This window comes from Sceloporus undulatus, chromosome 2, assembly GCF_019175285.1.
Source record: "Sceloporus undulatus isolate JIND9_A2432 ecotype Alabama chromosome 2, SceUnd_v1.1, whole genome shotgun sequence".
NCBI lineage: Eukaryota > Metazoa > Chordata > Lepidosauria > Squamata > Phrynosomatidae > Sceloporus > Sceloporus undulatus.
In genome coordinates, this window is record NC_056523.1 from 180,961,832 (window position 1) to 180,976,297 (window position 14,466).

At 40.6% G+C, this 14,466-nt stretch overlaps 1 protein-coding gene across 1 annotated transcript; it reads left to right on the plus strand.

Moving 5' to 3' along the window:
• Window positions 1–6: 6 nt before the first annotated feature.
• Window positions 7–14,214, plus strand: NEMP1 (nuclear envelope integral membrane protein 1). Its single transcript, XM_042450998.1, has 6 exons — window positions 7–26; window positions 3,669–3,762; window positions 6,266–6,380; window positions 7,452–7,677; window positions 9,593–9,766; window positions 10,338–14,214. Exons 1-6 carry the CDS (start codon window positions 19–21, stop codon window positions 10,543–10,545), a joined length of 825 nt encoding a protein of 274 aa, XP_042306932.1. The 5' UTR covers window positions 7–18; the 3' UTR covers window positions 10,546–14,214.
• The last annotated feature ends 252 nt before the right edge of the window (window positions 14,215–14,466 follow it).

Below are 14,466 nucleotides of genomic sequence, written 5' to 3' on the forward strand. Positions count from 1 at the left end.
TTTTTTTGTAGTGACCTGATGAGCAGGTGAGCATTGCAATGGGTATTGGAAATTGGGTTGTGCTTAAGCTTTCATATTCCTTTCATATCTCACAAAACCAGTATACACATGATGATACTGTTCTTAGGTGAGCCGAAAGGTGCTAAACACACTACGTCACCTTTCAAAGCCTACTGTTTTTTTCCTTGGACAAAGATGTTAAAAATATCTATGATGTATATTTTGTTTTTGTTGCATGGACAATATGGCTACCCCTGAATATCTGTATGTTTTGGATTTGAAAATACAGATATACTTCAGTTAAAGCAGATCCTTTTCTGGGCCATTAGGGAGAGGCGGGATATAAATAAAAATTATTGTTATTGTTATTTAATAGAAAATTTGGTACGGGGGAAGAAATAATGTGGAAAGACTATAGGTTTCAACAACACAAAATGTTTCAGGAAATATGTTATGCAAAATTAAATATATACACATGTGAAATGAAACAGTCAGATCAGACAAGCCTTATATATGTAAACAAAACATATGGCTAACACATTGGAAATGCTTAGAGAGTGCCTAGCGATATAGAAACATAAGTGCTAAGTGCTAAAACCATTTTGGATCTTTTAGATTCCAGTTGAAGGCTTCTTCCAAAACGCATCCAACAATGATTTTATCTTTCACCAGACTCCACTTCCTTATGATTTCCATTTTGGTGGCCAATTATGTAGATCTGATTTTTAAAAAACATGCTGAAGGTGAAGCAGATTTATCTGTTCTCTCTTTCTGTTTTGCTGCTCATGCATACCCAGAAGAGGTTCTGGGGATAGTTGCTTTTTGCCTCCCCTTCATTAGAATCCCACTTTTTCCCAGCTCAAGCTTTATTATAGTGTTTACTACAGTCATACTGCTATAATCCCACATTCACTGTACTCCTAGTGCTCTTTTACCATACTTATGCTGCTAAAAATCCCAACTAGTCAGTGGGCAAGGAAAAAAGGGTCTGGATGGTGTGAAAAGACTTTATAAAAACGAGTTTATTTGTCTAATGCTTTGTTAACTGAGGTATGCCTTTACTGAATTTAGTTGCAACAAGGGAATCCTAAAGTAGAGTTACCAAATGACCTGAGACTTGATGTCTGAGGTTTTAACCTCCAGTACAGGTAGAACAATCTGTATTTAGCTATCATTGGTAGGTTTTACCTGTTCAGCACCTAAAAGTTCCTGAAGTGTTAGTAGACCACAAGTTGAACATGAGTCAACAGTGCGATATGGCAGCTACACAACCCCCAGTGTGATTCTAGGCAGCATCAATAGAAGTATAGATCAAGAGAAGTAATAGTGCCACTCTATTCTGCTTTGGTCAGGCCTCACCTGGAATACTGTGTCCAGTTCTGGGCACCACAATTCTCAAACGATGTTGACAAACTGGAGTGTGTCCAAATGAGGGCAACTAAAATAGTGAAGGGTCTGGAAACCATGCTCTATGAGGAGAAACTAAAGGAGCTGAGTATTTTTAGCCTGGAGAAGAGATGGGTAAGAGGTGATATGATAGCCATGTTTAGGTATTTGAAGAAGTGTCACATTGAGGATGGAGGAAGCTTATTTTCTGCTGCTCCGGAGAATAGGACACAGAGCAATTGATTCAGACTACAGGAAAAGAGATTTCACCTCAACATTAGGAAGAACTCCTGAAAGTAAGAGTTGTTCAACAGTGGAACACACTCCCTTGGAGAATGGTGGAGTCTCCTTTGAAGGTTTATAAACAGGCCAGATGGCCATCTGTTGAGAGTGCTTTGATTCCATGTTCCTGCATGGCAGGGCATTGGACTGGATAGTCCTTGTAGTCTCTTCCAACTCTATAATTCTTTCATTCGCTATGTGACAGTATGATGGGTTCTTGAGAAACTCACTGTGCTATGCCTACAGACAGCTTCTCTCTTTGAACTGGAGAGAGGTAGCCCAGATCTCAAAGTTACTTTGTTGCTGGTATTTATTGACTTAGTCCTCAGTCCCCTTGGCGGGGTACATACCTCCGCTTTGCGGCACTCTGCTGCCGCCGCCAGTAGGTCCGCGGGGGAGCCGGAGCCTTCACACGGCCCGACTCCTGCGCGGACCGAAAAAGAAGCTCCAAAATGGAGCTTCTTTTTCCGTCGCGTTTGCGACGTAGCGAGGTGCCAGGGGCGCATTCGCTACGTCACAAGCGACGCGACGCTTACGGACGCGACGCGTCCGATACGCAAAGATGGCGCCGGCCATGTAGAAGGGCCAGCGCCATCTTGTACAGACGGAGTCCGTATTAGGCCCAGGGGCGTCTAAAAGAGACGGCCCTTTTTTAAAATGGGATGTCCTCCGGACGTCCCAAATGCCGGTGCAGAAAGCACCCTTGTGACCAAGAAGGGATTGGGTCTCCACCTGCATCAGCCCTCTCTCACTTAAATCTCAGTTTAAGCAAACATCTCAAAATACAGGACTGTGACTTCAAAATGGTTCCTTTACCTCTTTTGTATGATTTTTAAACATTTTTGCCTGATGAAAAAGGCTAGTGAGCTGTACAGTAATCATAACATATTTTGTGCTTTTTAGCTGGTCTAATGAAGGTATCACTGCGATTTTATTTGGATTTCATTTTATTCTATTGCAACATGCCTACCCCAAATACACATTTTTCATACCTAAATTTTTTTAACATGGACCTGGCTTGTTTTCACTATATCTTTGGTTTTGGAATACTGTGTTTCATAAGGTTGTTAGCAAGTCAGGGTTATGTGGCTTTGAATGATTATGTTATCCTGTATATGCAGGCACACATTTGGATGTCTATAATAAGATAATTAAACTAGCACTTAAAGGCTGCCTTTGGGAAATGGATTTTGGATCATGGACTGTGGATCATGGATATGGAAATGAACTTTAGATCACAGTAATTTTCTTAGAATCATAGAATCGTAGAGTTGGAAGAGACCACAAGGGCCATCCAGTCCAACCCCCTGCCATGCAGGAAATCTCAATCAAAGCATCCCCGACAGATGGCCATCCAGCCTCTGTTTAAAGAAGGAGATTCCACTACACTCCGAGGGAGTTTGTTCCACTGTCGAACAGCCCTTACTGTCAGGAAGTTCCTCCTAGTGTTGAGGTGGAATCTCTTTTCCTGCAGCTTGCATCCATTGTTCCAGGTCCTGTTCTCTGGAGCAGCAGAAAACAAACTTTCTTCCTCCTCAATAGGACATCCCTTCAACTATTTAAACAGGGCTATCATATCACCTCTTAACCTTCTCTTCTCCAGGCTAAACATCCCTAGCTTCCTGAGTCATTCCTCATAGGGCATGGCTTCCAGACACTTCACCTTTTTAGTCACCCTCCTTTGGACACACTCCAGTTTCTTTTTTTTTTTTTTTAATTGTGCCCAGAACTGGACACAATATTCCAGGTGGGGCCTGACCAAAGCAGAATAGAGTGGCACTATTACTTCTCTTGATCTCGACACTATACTTTAATTGATGCAGCCTAAAATTGCATTGGCCTTTTTAGCTGCCGCATCACATTGTTGACTCATGCTCAACTTGTGGTCTACTTGGACTCCTATATCCCTTTCGCATGTAGTCTCGTTCAGCCAGGTGCCCCCCTGACTGTGTGTAGATCTTATTTTTGCAGACAAGCTGAAATAAGTGTTGTCTTTGCAGGAGCTCACTTTTTTATTATTCAGCTGGAGTGAGCATCGGTGTGCTAAGTTCACTACTCATCGTCATCTATGTACTGTCCAGAATGGTGCCTAAGGTGAGTAAAAGCATAGTATAGTTGGCTAAACTAGATAATTTAGCAATAGGCTGGCTCACTTTATATGGTTGAGCACCACTTTCAGACACCACGTTGAGACCTCTGTCTCTTGATGTAAGGTATGCGGCTTACCCAGCCTGGGCTATAGGAAACAATCTACCACACAGTTTTGCTATTCATGTTCTTCCTTTCCCAATTTACACCTGCATTTCTTGAAGGATTTTTAGGTGTTCTGAGTTAACAAGGGATGGTAGCATGCATTTTTGTGCTTTCCTTGTGCTGCCTTGCTTTACCCTTTGGGAAGCTGATTTCCTTGGGAGTGGGCAGAAGGAACACTGGTGCAACATGAATAGTATAGCACTTCTGTTTGCTCCTAAAGGCATTTGGTCAGTCAAAGATGGAGAGGAAGAGGAAATGCACAGCAAAGCATAGAACTTTAGGAACATGGAAGTCATAGCAAGCTTTGGTAATAGTCACAGAGCCTAGATAGCAGAGTACTGAAAATTGTTATAGACGAAGGAAGGAACATGAGCTCTCAGTGGCCAGAGACAGCTCACGTTCCCACAAGGAGATGGTCCTTCTTGAACCTTTACTAGGAGTCTTGTCTAATATATAGCAGCCTGGAGGACCATCAGGGTATGCTTTTATTAAAACCTGGAAAATCTTAATGTCAGAAAGACTGTAGTACTTTAATTGCAGTATAAAATAAAGTGAAGTATTTTCCTGTTGGGGGTGGGACTAATTATGTTTTCTGTGCAAGTTCAGAAGCAATGCTTGAAAAAGTATGGGTGTTTTTGTTTTGTTTTTGGAGTACAGTTTCCAGATCTTCAACCAGTAGTCTTAAGGAATTCTGTGAAACTTGCTGAAAACAATAACTTTTTCCAGTTAGTGGTTGTATTACTAGAAATACTAATTTTCCAGTGTATGAAAAGTCACGGTAACAAGAAGAGAATTCAGATTATGCAGTTCTCCATGATACCCTCCAAACAAGTAATTCAGCAAATGATAATGATAATTTTTAGGCAAGTTTATTCTTCAGGACAGGGGACTGAGATTAAATAAAGTAGTCAGTTTTGTTGAAAATGGCTCTGTGCATTTTGCTTTATATTTATGTTTGTTTAAAAATTCCTGTGGGGTTAAGAAAATTGTTCAAGTGTCCCTTGTGACAGAATTCCAGTCCAGTGAAGAAGTACAGGTTGAGTCTCCCTTACTTGGAATTCCAAAATGTGAAATACTCCAGAATCCAAAATTGTCTGCATGGGTGGCTGAGATAGTGACACCTTTGCATTCTTATGATTCAGTGTACACAAACTTTGTTTCATGCACAAAATGGTTAAAAATATTGTGTATAATGTTAACTTCAAGCTATCTATATAAGGTGTATATGAAACAAAAATAAATCATATGTTTATACTTAGGTCCTATCTCTGAGATATTTCATTAGGAAGATGTACATATTCCAAGAATCCAAAAACAATTTCCAAACTCCATAACACTTCAGTCCCCAAGCATTTCAGTTTAGGGAGATTCAACCTGTATAGTGAGGTTTGAGTAGTGGTCTGGGGCATTTTATTTATTTCTTCATTTATTTTGATAGCTTACACCCCCTTATAAGAGTTTGCATTCTACTCACCACTCATTCACTACAAAAATGGACTGTTGTAAAGACCTATTTCTCACAAAGTCACAGTGGTAAACCTATACCTGTTTGTATCACTGCCAGTGGGGCTCACATGATTTAATCTTCTTCAGTACAAGAAACTTCCACAGACTATTAGGTGTTTGGAAAAGGTTTTAGTCCATATCTTAACATGTTAGCTTTGGTAGGAGATGATTTTGTCACATGAGCCCTTATCTGTAGACTGAAGTGATACAGTCTACCCTAGGGATGGGTAACTTAGGTGAATCCAGGCATCATTCTCAGTGATGCTGAAGGAACAGTTGACAGCAGATGAGTTTATCCCTCGTGTCAGCTAAGGCAGAAGGACGTTAATGGGGTGTTCCTGGAATTGTTAGCCTTAGAAACAGAATGTGTACACTGTACACATACTGTGTTTAAGTAATTACTCTCTCAACCCAATCTTAAGTTTTGTTGTGATTGCAGCAATTTCAGAAATTGGGAAGTGACTGCGTGTGGCTTGAGGGGCTGGACAAAAAATGAGTGTGGGCTGAAGGTGATCTTCAAGCCATGTACTGCCCATCCCTGGATTCAGCACGGATTGTCCAATTCTTTCATGACTGTGGAAATGAGGCCTAGGATATCCAAGTGAATGTTTCACATCAGCAGCTAACAGGAGTTTCTTCAAAATATTTGTCCAGACTCTGGGGCAGATCTATCCTTGTTAGACAGAGGCCAATGGATAAGTGCTAGATGTGGCACCTGCATTGGGTAACAGCTTAGCGACTGTGTGTATCTGATTTTAGAACCATTTTATTTGTCTGCTATGTCATGAATGCTGAAATAACTGAAATGTATTTTGGGGTTACATTTTTTGTGCCCTAGAAAAGTCCCATCTACCTCATGCTTGTGGGAGGCTGGTCTTTTTCTGTTTACCTTATCCAGCTGGTGTTCAGAAATCTACAAGAGATCTTCAAATTGTACTGGGAATATCTGCTGGGTGAGTATATGTCTTGGCTTTCTGTTATCTCTTTTTTCCCCCTCCAAAGTCTAAACTTCAGGACATTTTACCTATTTCTAAGCAAACCTAATTAGGACACACAAAGGGTTTGCTTCCTACAGCCTCCACACTTCAATAAGTGTGTAGCTTCTGATACCTATCCTCAGCTTCCAAATAAAGAGGTTCCTGTGTTCTCATTAAAGCTCATCAAGGTGCTTGGTTATCTTAATCATGAGAAAACAACATCTCAGAAAAGAGGAAGAAGTCTTTAGCAAGTTCTTTGTAGGTATGATTTGAAGTCACTTGAAAAGAGGGAGATATATATTTATTACGATCAACTGATCAAACATAAGGGAGATAGAAAAATGGGCAATTGGATTGTTACTCCTTAGTATTAAGAATGAAGATTATGGATGAGCGAGCTGATGGATATCATACTTGTTTTTAGAGTGACCTGCTAAAGGCTGCCAGTTGTGCAGCCCGTATTGTTTGTTGTGTCAAACACAATCTTAATTATGATCATGAACATTTCTGGTCTTTTTAGATATAAAGAACCATCTGTTTAAAATTGCATGAGTGCTAAAAAAAAGGAAAGTGTGGTCCAACTTTTCTAGATCAGCATCATACCAGTTTGGAGAATTTTTTTCTGGTTCCAATCTTCCCAGAGTTTTGAGTTTTTGCCTTTTCCTTACTGGGTTCTGCACTTGATAGTGTATTTTCCTCTTTTGCTGTTTTGAGCAGCATTGATATTCTAGATCAGTTTCTTAATCCTGGCTGATTTATCTGTCTCACTTCTTGGGGTGGTACTTAACTCTCACACTCATTTGGGATGTATAAGGCTCTAGGTCAGTGATGGAGAACCTTTTACTGACCGAGTGCCCAAACTGCAACCCGGACCCCACTTATTTATTGCAAAGTGCCACGTCCCTCTGGCTTTCTAGTAAGAAACTCTGGCAAACTCTGTGCTAGGGCGACAGCATGTGTGCCCATAGAGAGGTTCGCCATCACTGCTCTAGGTAAAAATATTTCTTGGAGTACATCTTCATATTCTTTGCTTTTCCCCCCTCACAGGCTACTTGGTCATTGTGGGATGCATCAGCTTTGCTGTGTGCTACAAATATGGCCCTCTGGAGAATGAACGCAGCATCAATCTCCTCACTTGGGGTTTGCAGATCCTTGGCTTGTTACTCCTCTACATGGGCGTTCAGATACGGCAGATCGCCATCGCCTTGATTGTAATTGCAGTCTGCACTAAAAACCTGGAGTACCCCGTCATATGGGCTTATGCCATCTACAGGTGACGGGTGGGAAGCATGGGTGTTACTCATCTAGAAGACACAGTCCAATCAAAGTTCTTTTAATAGATAAATAGAGAAGATGTACATGGTGTGAGCCTGTGTGTGCATGCTTAAAATTTGAGGAAGGTGGAGATGTTTTTAGTCTGTTGCAGTCAAAACATCTAGGAGTCTTGTGGCATCTTAAAAACTAGCATGTTTGATTCAGCATAAGCTTTTGTGGACTGTAGCCCACTTCATTATGTATTTAATGCAGTGGGCTGTAATCCAGGAAAGATTATGCCAAGTAAAACCTCCTGTTTATAACATAGGGTTTTGAAATGGCTCTCAGTAATGTTTGGGAAAGCTGCAGTTTCCTATCCAGAGGTCACACACTGTATTGCTTAGTCCCATCTGAGTCTGTAGTTTCTTTGTAGATAATCTGGAGGTGAACATGGACAAACACAGATGGAGGGGGAGAAATATGCAGGGAGCAAACTATTATAAGACATAATTCACTATCGCTAGGAGGCGATATTCAAGCTGTGATAACAACTTCATGTTTCCTGCTCATAAAAGTCTGGTCATTTGTCAACAATGCTTGTTCAGAGTGAGGTGGTGATTGTTCATTATACAGAGCCTAATATTTTCAGGCCTTGTGCAAGGATAGTCCCACAAGTGGCACAAGGTTGGGGAAAGGAGTGTTTTTAAATGTGTGGAAAATAATGTCACGTTTCTTGTGAACAGCTGGAATGCCTGTTGAGAGATAGTTTTGAGAAAAGAGTATCCAAATAGCTTTCTTTTCCAGCCAATTCAGTGGAGTGGACCTCAGTATCTGCTTCCTTAGATGTGCTCAGAGGAAACAGTTGCACATTGAGGCATGCTGTTTAAACACTAGGAGGTTAGGGCACTAGTTACATATTTGCTCCATGTGGTTTATTGCCCAGATGGAGAATGAAGTTGTTGCTTGTGGGTTTGTTTCGAGTGCAGAATGTTGGTAAAAGGTTATTATGTTGAAATTATTAAAATTTGGGATCTGAACTGTTAGATTAAAAAGTACCACTAGGTGGCACCTGCAAAGACTTTGTAAGAGAGATCTGTCTCTGGAGACAGACATTCACTTTTTAAACCTTAGTTCTGATCTGCATTTTTTCTTAAGTGGGATAGTCATACCTTTAGAGGGCCCTTTATCTTAACATTTGAGAGTGCTTTATTAATAATATATATATATTTATATCACTCTGATCTAACCTAGTGTTCAGGTTAGCATACTGAATGGCAGCTCCCACCATCCCAAGATAGTATGGCCATCCAGCAAGCAACTTTTAAGCCTGGCATTTCTGACCATTTTTAGGATTTATCAAGGCATAAAGCTTACATCTGTAAACCAGGAACGAGAATTGTATGAAAACCAGGAATGAGAATTATATGAACCTCCAGATGTTGGGCTGCAAGGTCCTGCAGCCTTGGCCAGGGCAGCCAGTGGTAAGGACTGCTGAAAGCTAGTCCAACTTCAGGAGGGCCACATGATTCTCATCCCTACTTGTAAAACAAAAGTCTGTTACTAGCCTCTTCTGAGATTTCATGTAAAACTATGGCTTGCCAGTTTGAGGCCTAGTCATGTATAGTCAGAGAGCGCATATACTCATTCAAAAGGTGCTGACTAAGTGTGAATGAGCAGAGTTCAGTCTAAGACCAAATTGGTTTGGAGAAACCTTCCAAATCTGTTAAGAATTGCCAGAAAGATTCTCCCCCAGAAGGTCTGGCCTTACCCCATGAAAACAGTGATGTTCCATTTGATCTTGAGCAGAAGGTACATCTGAGAGACAGTCTGTAATTCAAGCCCCTCTCCTTGAATAATCAAGAGTTGTTGGAAGGAACCAAACTTCAATGAATTCAGATTTCAAGTTACCACTAATGCTGTTGCTGTCCTAGCAGGAAGGTGTTCACAGCCACAGGAAAGCCCAGCCCACCGCGTCTACTAACTGAGGAGGAGTACCGCATACAGGGGGAGATAGAAACACGCAAAGCCCTGGAGGAGTTGCGGGAGTACTGCAGCAGTCCAGAGTTCTCTGCATGGAAAGCAGTCTCCCGCATCAATTCTCCAAAGAGGTACTGAATAGGTGGATGCTCTGTGCAATATTTTTATAATTTATGGTCCTTGAAAAGGATACTCATTTTACTAATACAGATGTAAGAAGCAGGTGGGATCTGGGGTTGTGATGGAAAGGGGAATGAGGTTCAGAACTACCATTTGTTTTGCTTTTAATCTGCCCTCTTTGTGTGCCAAGCGCACCCACAGTAGGGTATTCATGCAGTCCTATAGTCAATTTGAAGCCTCTTACAAATGATTAATTGGCAAATGTTTTAGCAGAATGACTGTAATGACATACAGAATCTATCAGTAACTTAAGTGATTCTACTACTATGTTCCTTTTAAGAATAATCAGTATAGTGACATGTTGAGTCCATTCGTAACAGTAGGATGCGATGCATTAAGAACTTGAGCAGTCTTATAGGTGCTCAGTTATGGATGGCTTTAGTGTGTCTAAATACTCATCTTTTAAAAATAACTTTCCAAACTCTGTGTTTCAGAACTTCACTGTGTAGCAGGGACTTTAGTAATGACCAAGGCTTAGTTCTTTGCTGCAATGTCCTTACCTGCTTTCTGTCTTTCCTCCAGATTTGCTGATTTTGTAGAAGGTGCCTCACATGTCATCCCCAATGAGATCTCAGTCCATGAACAGGAATATGGGCTAGGGGGTTCATTTCTAGAGGAGCAGCTCTTTGAAGAGGAAGGTGAGGAGAGAGATTACAACTTTGACGAGGAGGACTGCATGGACACCTCATGGCCCCAGCATCACCAGAGTTTTCCAGATAGGGAAAGCTAGTAGTCATGCAGAAAGAGTGACTGACACCCCTGTTGGCATCACAGTTTTGTTTCCTATGGAGCATATCTATGCAAAGCCTCTTCTGTATGGCATGTGCCTCACAAGGTGTATCTGCAGCATGGGACACTCCAGGAAGTGTGATAATAGCATGTGCCATTAAAGTCTTGCCATCTATCCCTGACAGTAAACCAAATGTGAACTGACATGTGGGATATGTCACAGTGCCCCAAGCAATGCCTTTTATGGGTTGCAGGCCAGCTGGAATTGTGGGCCACAAGTTGTGCATAAGGGTAAGAAGTGTGTGTGTGTGTGTGTGTGTGTGTGTGTGTGTGTGTGTGTGTGAAGTGGTGCTATAAGTCTGTTGAAAGCCTGTTAGTGATGGTGAACCTGTCTTGGTAAAAACAAGGGCTTAAAAACACCAGTGTCTAATGTCAGCTCAGTTTGACAGAAATATCGTAACTTTTGTTTTTGTTTTGTTCCTTGGAAGTGCACAGTGCTACCCTCCAAGCCCATGCGTGTGGGATTTTTGCACAGTCTGTTGCTCCTGCACTTGAGCAACACTTGTTTAAGCTAACGGGTTGCACAAGTTATTTGTTCCCCATGGGAAGGGAATTCCTTCAGTTTGAATGCCTCCTAAATAAATCCCTCAGGTTTCCTGTGGAGCACCTTTGATTTATTCTTGCTGTCCAAAGCTTTGTGTTCCACAATTAGCCTGCCAGGGCACAGGCATACTTCATCGACACTCTTTATCTCTCCCCTTCTTTGTACTTCTGCAGTTGCCCTTATGAGACAGTAGCACCTGGATAAGATATGGCAGAAGTGAATATCTTGCAGTGTTTGCACTCATAGCTATCCAGAGCTACTATTTAGTGTCACCCAAGACTGATTAACTATTACTGGCCCTATGGTGGGATTTAACCTGTGGCATGTGGCTTTCAACGATCTGCCCATGTTTGTGTGGTTTGCAACTCTGATATTTGAATGCTGTAGTTTCCAACTCTACCTCCTAACACTGAACCTCTACTCAGATTGGTTACATTGGGATCTGTTCTGTTTCTAGCAGAGATTTAGTGTAGCTTAGCAAAGATTTAGTGTAGCTTATTAAATTCTTCCACTGCCACTTCTACATCAGAGATAATGTCTAAAACCATTAAAACCATAAAAACAATAACTTCAGAATTCTGGACAACAACAGGAGTATGTCATCAGTACCACATTTTCAGGTGTGGCTTCAACAGAGAAATCCAGTGAAGGCTTACATTTTCAAAATTGCTATTTTTTCTCTAAGATGGGTTGAATCAGATCTTAAAAGAATGGGTGAATTGTATGGGCTTCTGAATTTTTTTAATATACATTTTTGAATGTTTTAATCAGAAAATATGTATTGACATGTACATTTCATCTCTATGTATTTTTAAATATATTAGACTAGATCTAATTGTTGCCTTGGGTAGAATAAAACCACTGAATCAGTGAGATTTACATAATGTAGACTGGCCAAGATTCCATTAACTCAGTGGGTCTGCTGTGGTTGGGCCTAACCATTTGGATACATCCCGTCACAAAATGTGTGTTTAAAATGCATTTTACACTTTTATCATGCCACTTTGCCACCTAGCATGTTTTTCATCTAGTGTATCTTGTTGACCAAAATATTGGGCAAAAAGAGCTGGGCTTCTTATCGTCCAAAGCTGTCTTGGAATTTTACAGAGCAACTTCCAATCTCATGTCTACTTTTCATAGTTCTTTAAGAGTTATGCAAATATAATCAAATACTAAGACCTCAGTGTTCCTGCTATGGCAGCAACTATAAAGAGATGGCTACGAAATTTGTTTTCTTCTTGTCACCTGAACATTACAATAAATCAGACTATATATAACTGCTAACAAAAAAAGAAAGCTGTGTACACAACTTTACAAAAAAACCTTATATAACAAAACATCCCCTCCCACCCAAACACATTCTTTTTGTTCTTGTTCCACTTGCTTGAAGGCTGTCAGACTTCACTGATTTCATCTTCTGAACTATCTGTTCTCAACTCATTGTCTTCGATTTCCGTCTCTAAGAGTTCATTGATGGTTTTTGATTGTTGGGCAGTCAGTTTTATCGGACTGTCATATTTTTTCAACAGCATGAACTACTTCCTTATAATTCCTGCCATATGTTGCATTTTCTCCTTGGATTCGCTCAGGGTATGTAGAAGGAACATTTTGAAAACAGATACTTGTGGTTGATGACTGGGTCATCTTGGTAGCAGTTTTGACATGCTTGTGCCACGTCCCACCAGAGGTGATCTTTTGTGGATCTCTAATATAGTTACCACTGTTTCCCTCTGGACGGTAAACAGTTGATATCAGTTGAGGTGGATGACGGGCCGCCATATTGATAGCTGTCTTCTCTTGGGAGTAGATGACAAAACTCTTCTGAAATTTTTGAAAAAATAGTACCACAAACAAAGTGCTTCTTGCATAGAAGAAATAAGAGTTGTGCCTTAGTTTCTTGCTTAACAATTGAACAAAGTGAGCAAACATTAAAAGGTGGGAAATGTAGCTATCTTAATCCCATCTGTTCTGGTTATTCTTTTTCACCTTTTTAGCTTGTCATTTGAATGTCCTTGCAAAGTGGTTGCATATGTAATTGGCAAAACCTTTGATTTGTAGGCCAGGATTCAATGTAGTACTTGATGGCAATGTTTCCTTCAGAATCAGCAGCTTTCCTTTTTCCAGCATCCCCTACATGCCCCTAGAAACCTGCTCTTGAAGGTTTCAGATTCTCCCCTTCCTCCCATGGGGGGACTCCAGGTAGGAGAGTACACACTTTCACCACAGCAGTATGGTCCACGTAAGTACTCCACTGGATCCTGACTACTGTATACAGCAAAATTTTTGGTTTATATTTTTCCCCATTCAACACGACAGAGATCATAAAACATGTATTGCTCTACAGAAAATAGGGAGAACCCTGTCCTTTGGATATATTTAAAATGTTACAGGAAACAGGGTTGCTGTTGAACACGACTATCTTAGATGGGGGAAGAAAATGCACAACATGCCTGGGATAATTGCTAAGTTATTCTAGATGGGATGGGATGGGGAAGTCCAATGGGACTGCTTTGCAGATGGTATGATCTATCCTCTTTAAGGTTCAGCAGTAAAGCAGATCACTACTACTGATTTTTTTTCATATTAAAGAACTACAGGTTTCTCTGAGCTAATATATTTAATATCACATTAGTATGGTCAAACATGAAATGGATGGTTTTGCTGTACTTACCATTTAAACTGTACGTACGAATGTCACCTGTCTCTTCTAGCTTTTGAAACAAGTGTGAAGCACTGAATTCTAGGACTTAGCTAAAACTCATTCTGTCAGAAAGTCCAGTTACTTGATCTATGCAATGAATGTATCTTACTCAGTATGGAATAAAAGCCATGAAAGTTTTTTGAGTGACTGGGAGTACCTCCCAACAGTGGTTAAACTACTTATAAATATCATTTTAAAGTATTGCTTGTTTCTTTCATTTTTAATTTCCTCAGTGAGATAAAGTCAGTGGTTGGTTTTTTTTAAATGTACTCACAGTAAATATACTGAAATGCCATCTGAATGTGTTTTTTCACTTGAGTTGTAAAAGTCTGATATTTTTAATAAAGCCCTTTTTTGGTAGGAAATTGACTTCTGTGTGATGCCATAATGTTGTAGAAAAACTGAATGCCCTTTCCACACAGGTTTCAGTACAAAGTTCTCTGATTTGTGGCTCAGCTCAGTAACAAAATGAATTGCCTCTCTGCTGCTTGCTTGTTGGGTTGTCCTCTAGTTATTAGGTACAGCAATCCACTGGTGTCTGTCCTCAAAATTTGAGCACTTCCTTCTAGGAAGTGGCTGCTTGCTATTTGGCAGCTTCTACACTGGATTGTTTAACT

Bases quoted from the DNA above. Each gene is read 5' to 3' on its own strand.
- NEMP1 (XM_042450998.1), top strand. The intron at 7,678-9,592 runs GTGACGGGTGGG...CTGTCCTAGCAG, and splicing joins TGGGCTTATGCCATCTACAG to GAAGGTGTTCACAGCCACAG. The intron at 9,767-10,337 runs GTACTGAATAGG...TCTTTCCTCCAG, and splicing joins CGCATCAATTCTCCAAAGAG to ATTTGCTGATTTTGTAGAAG.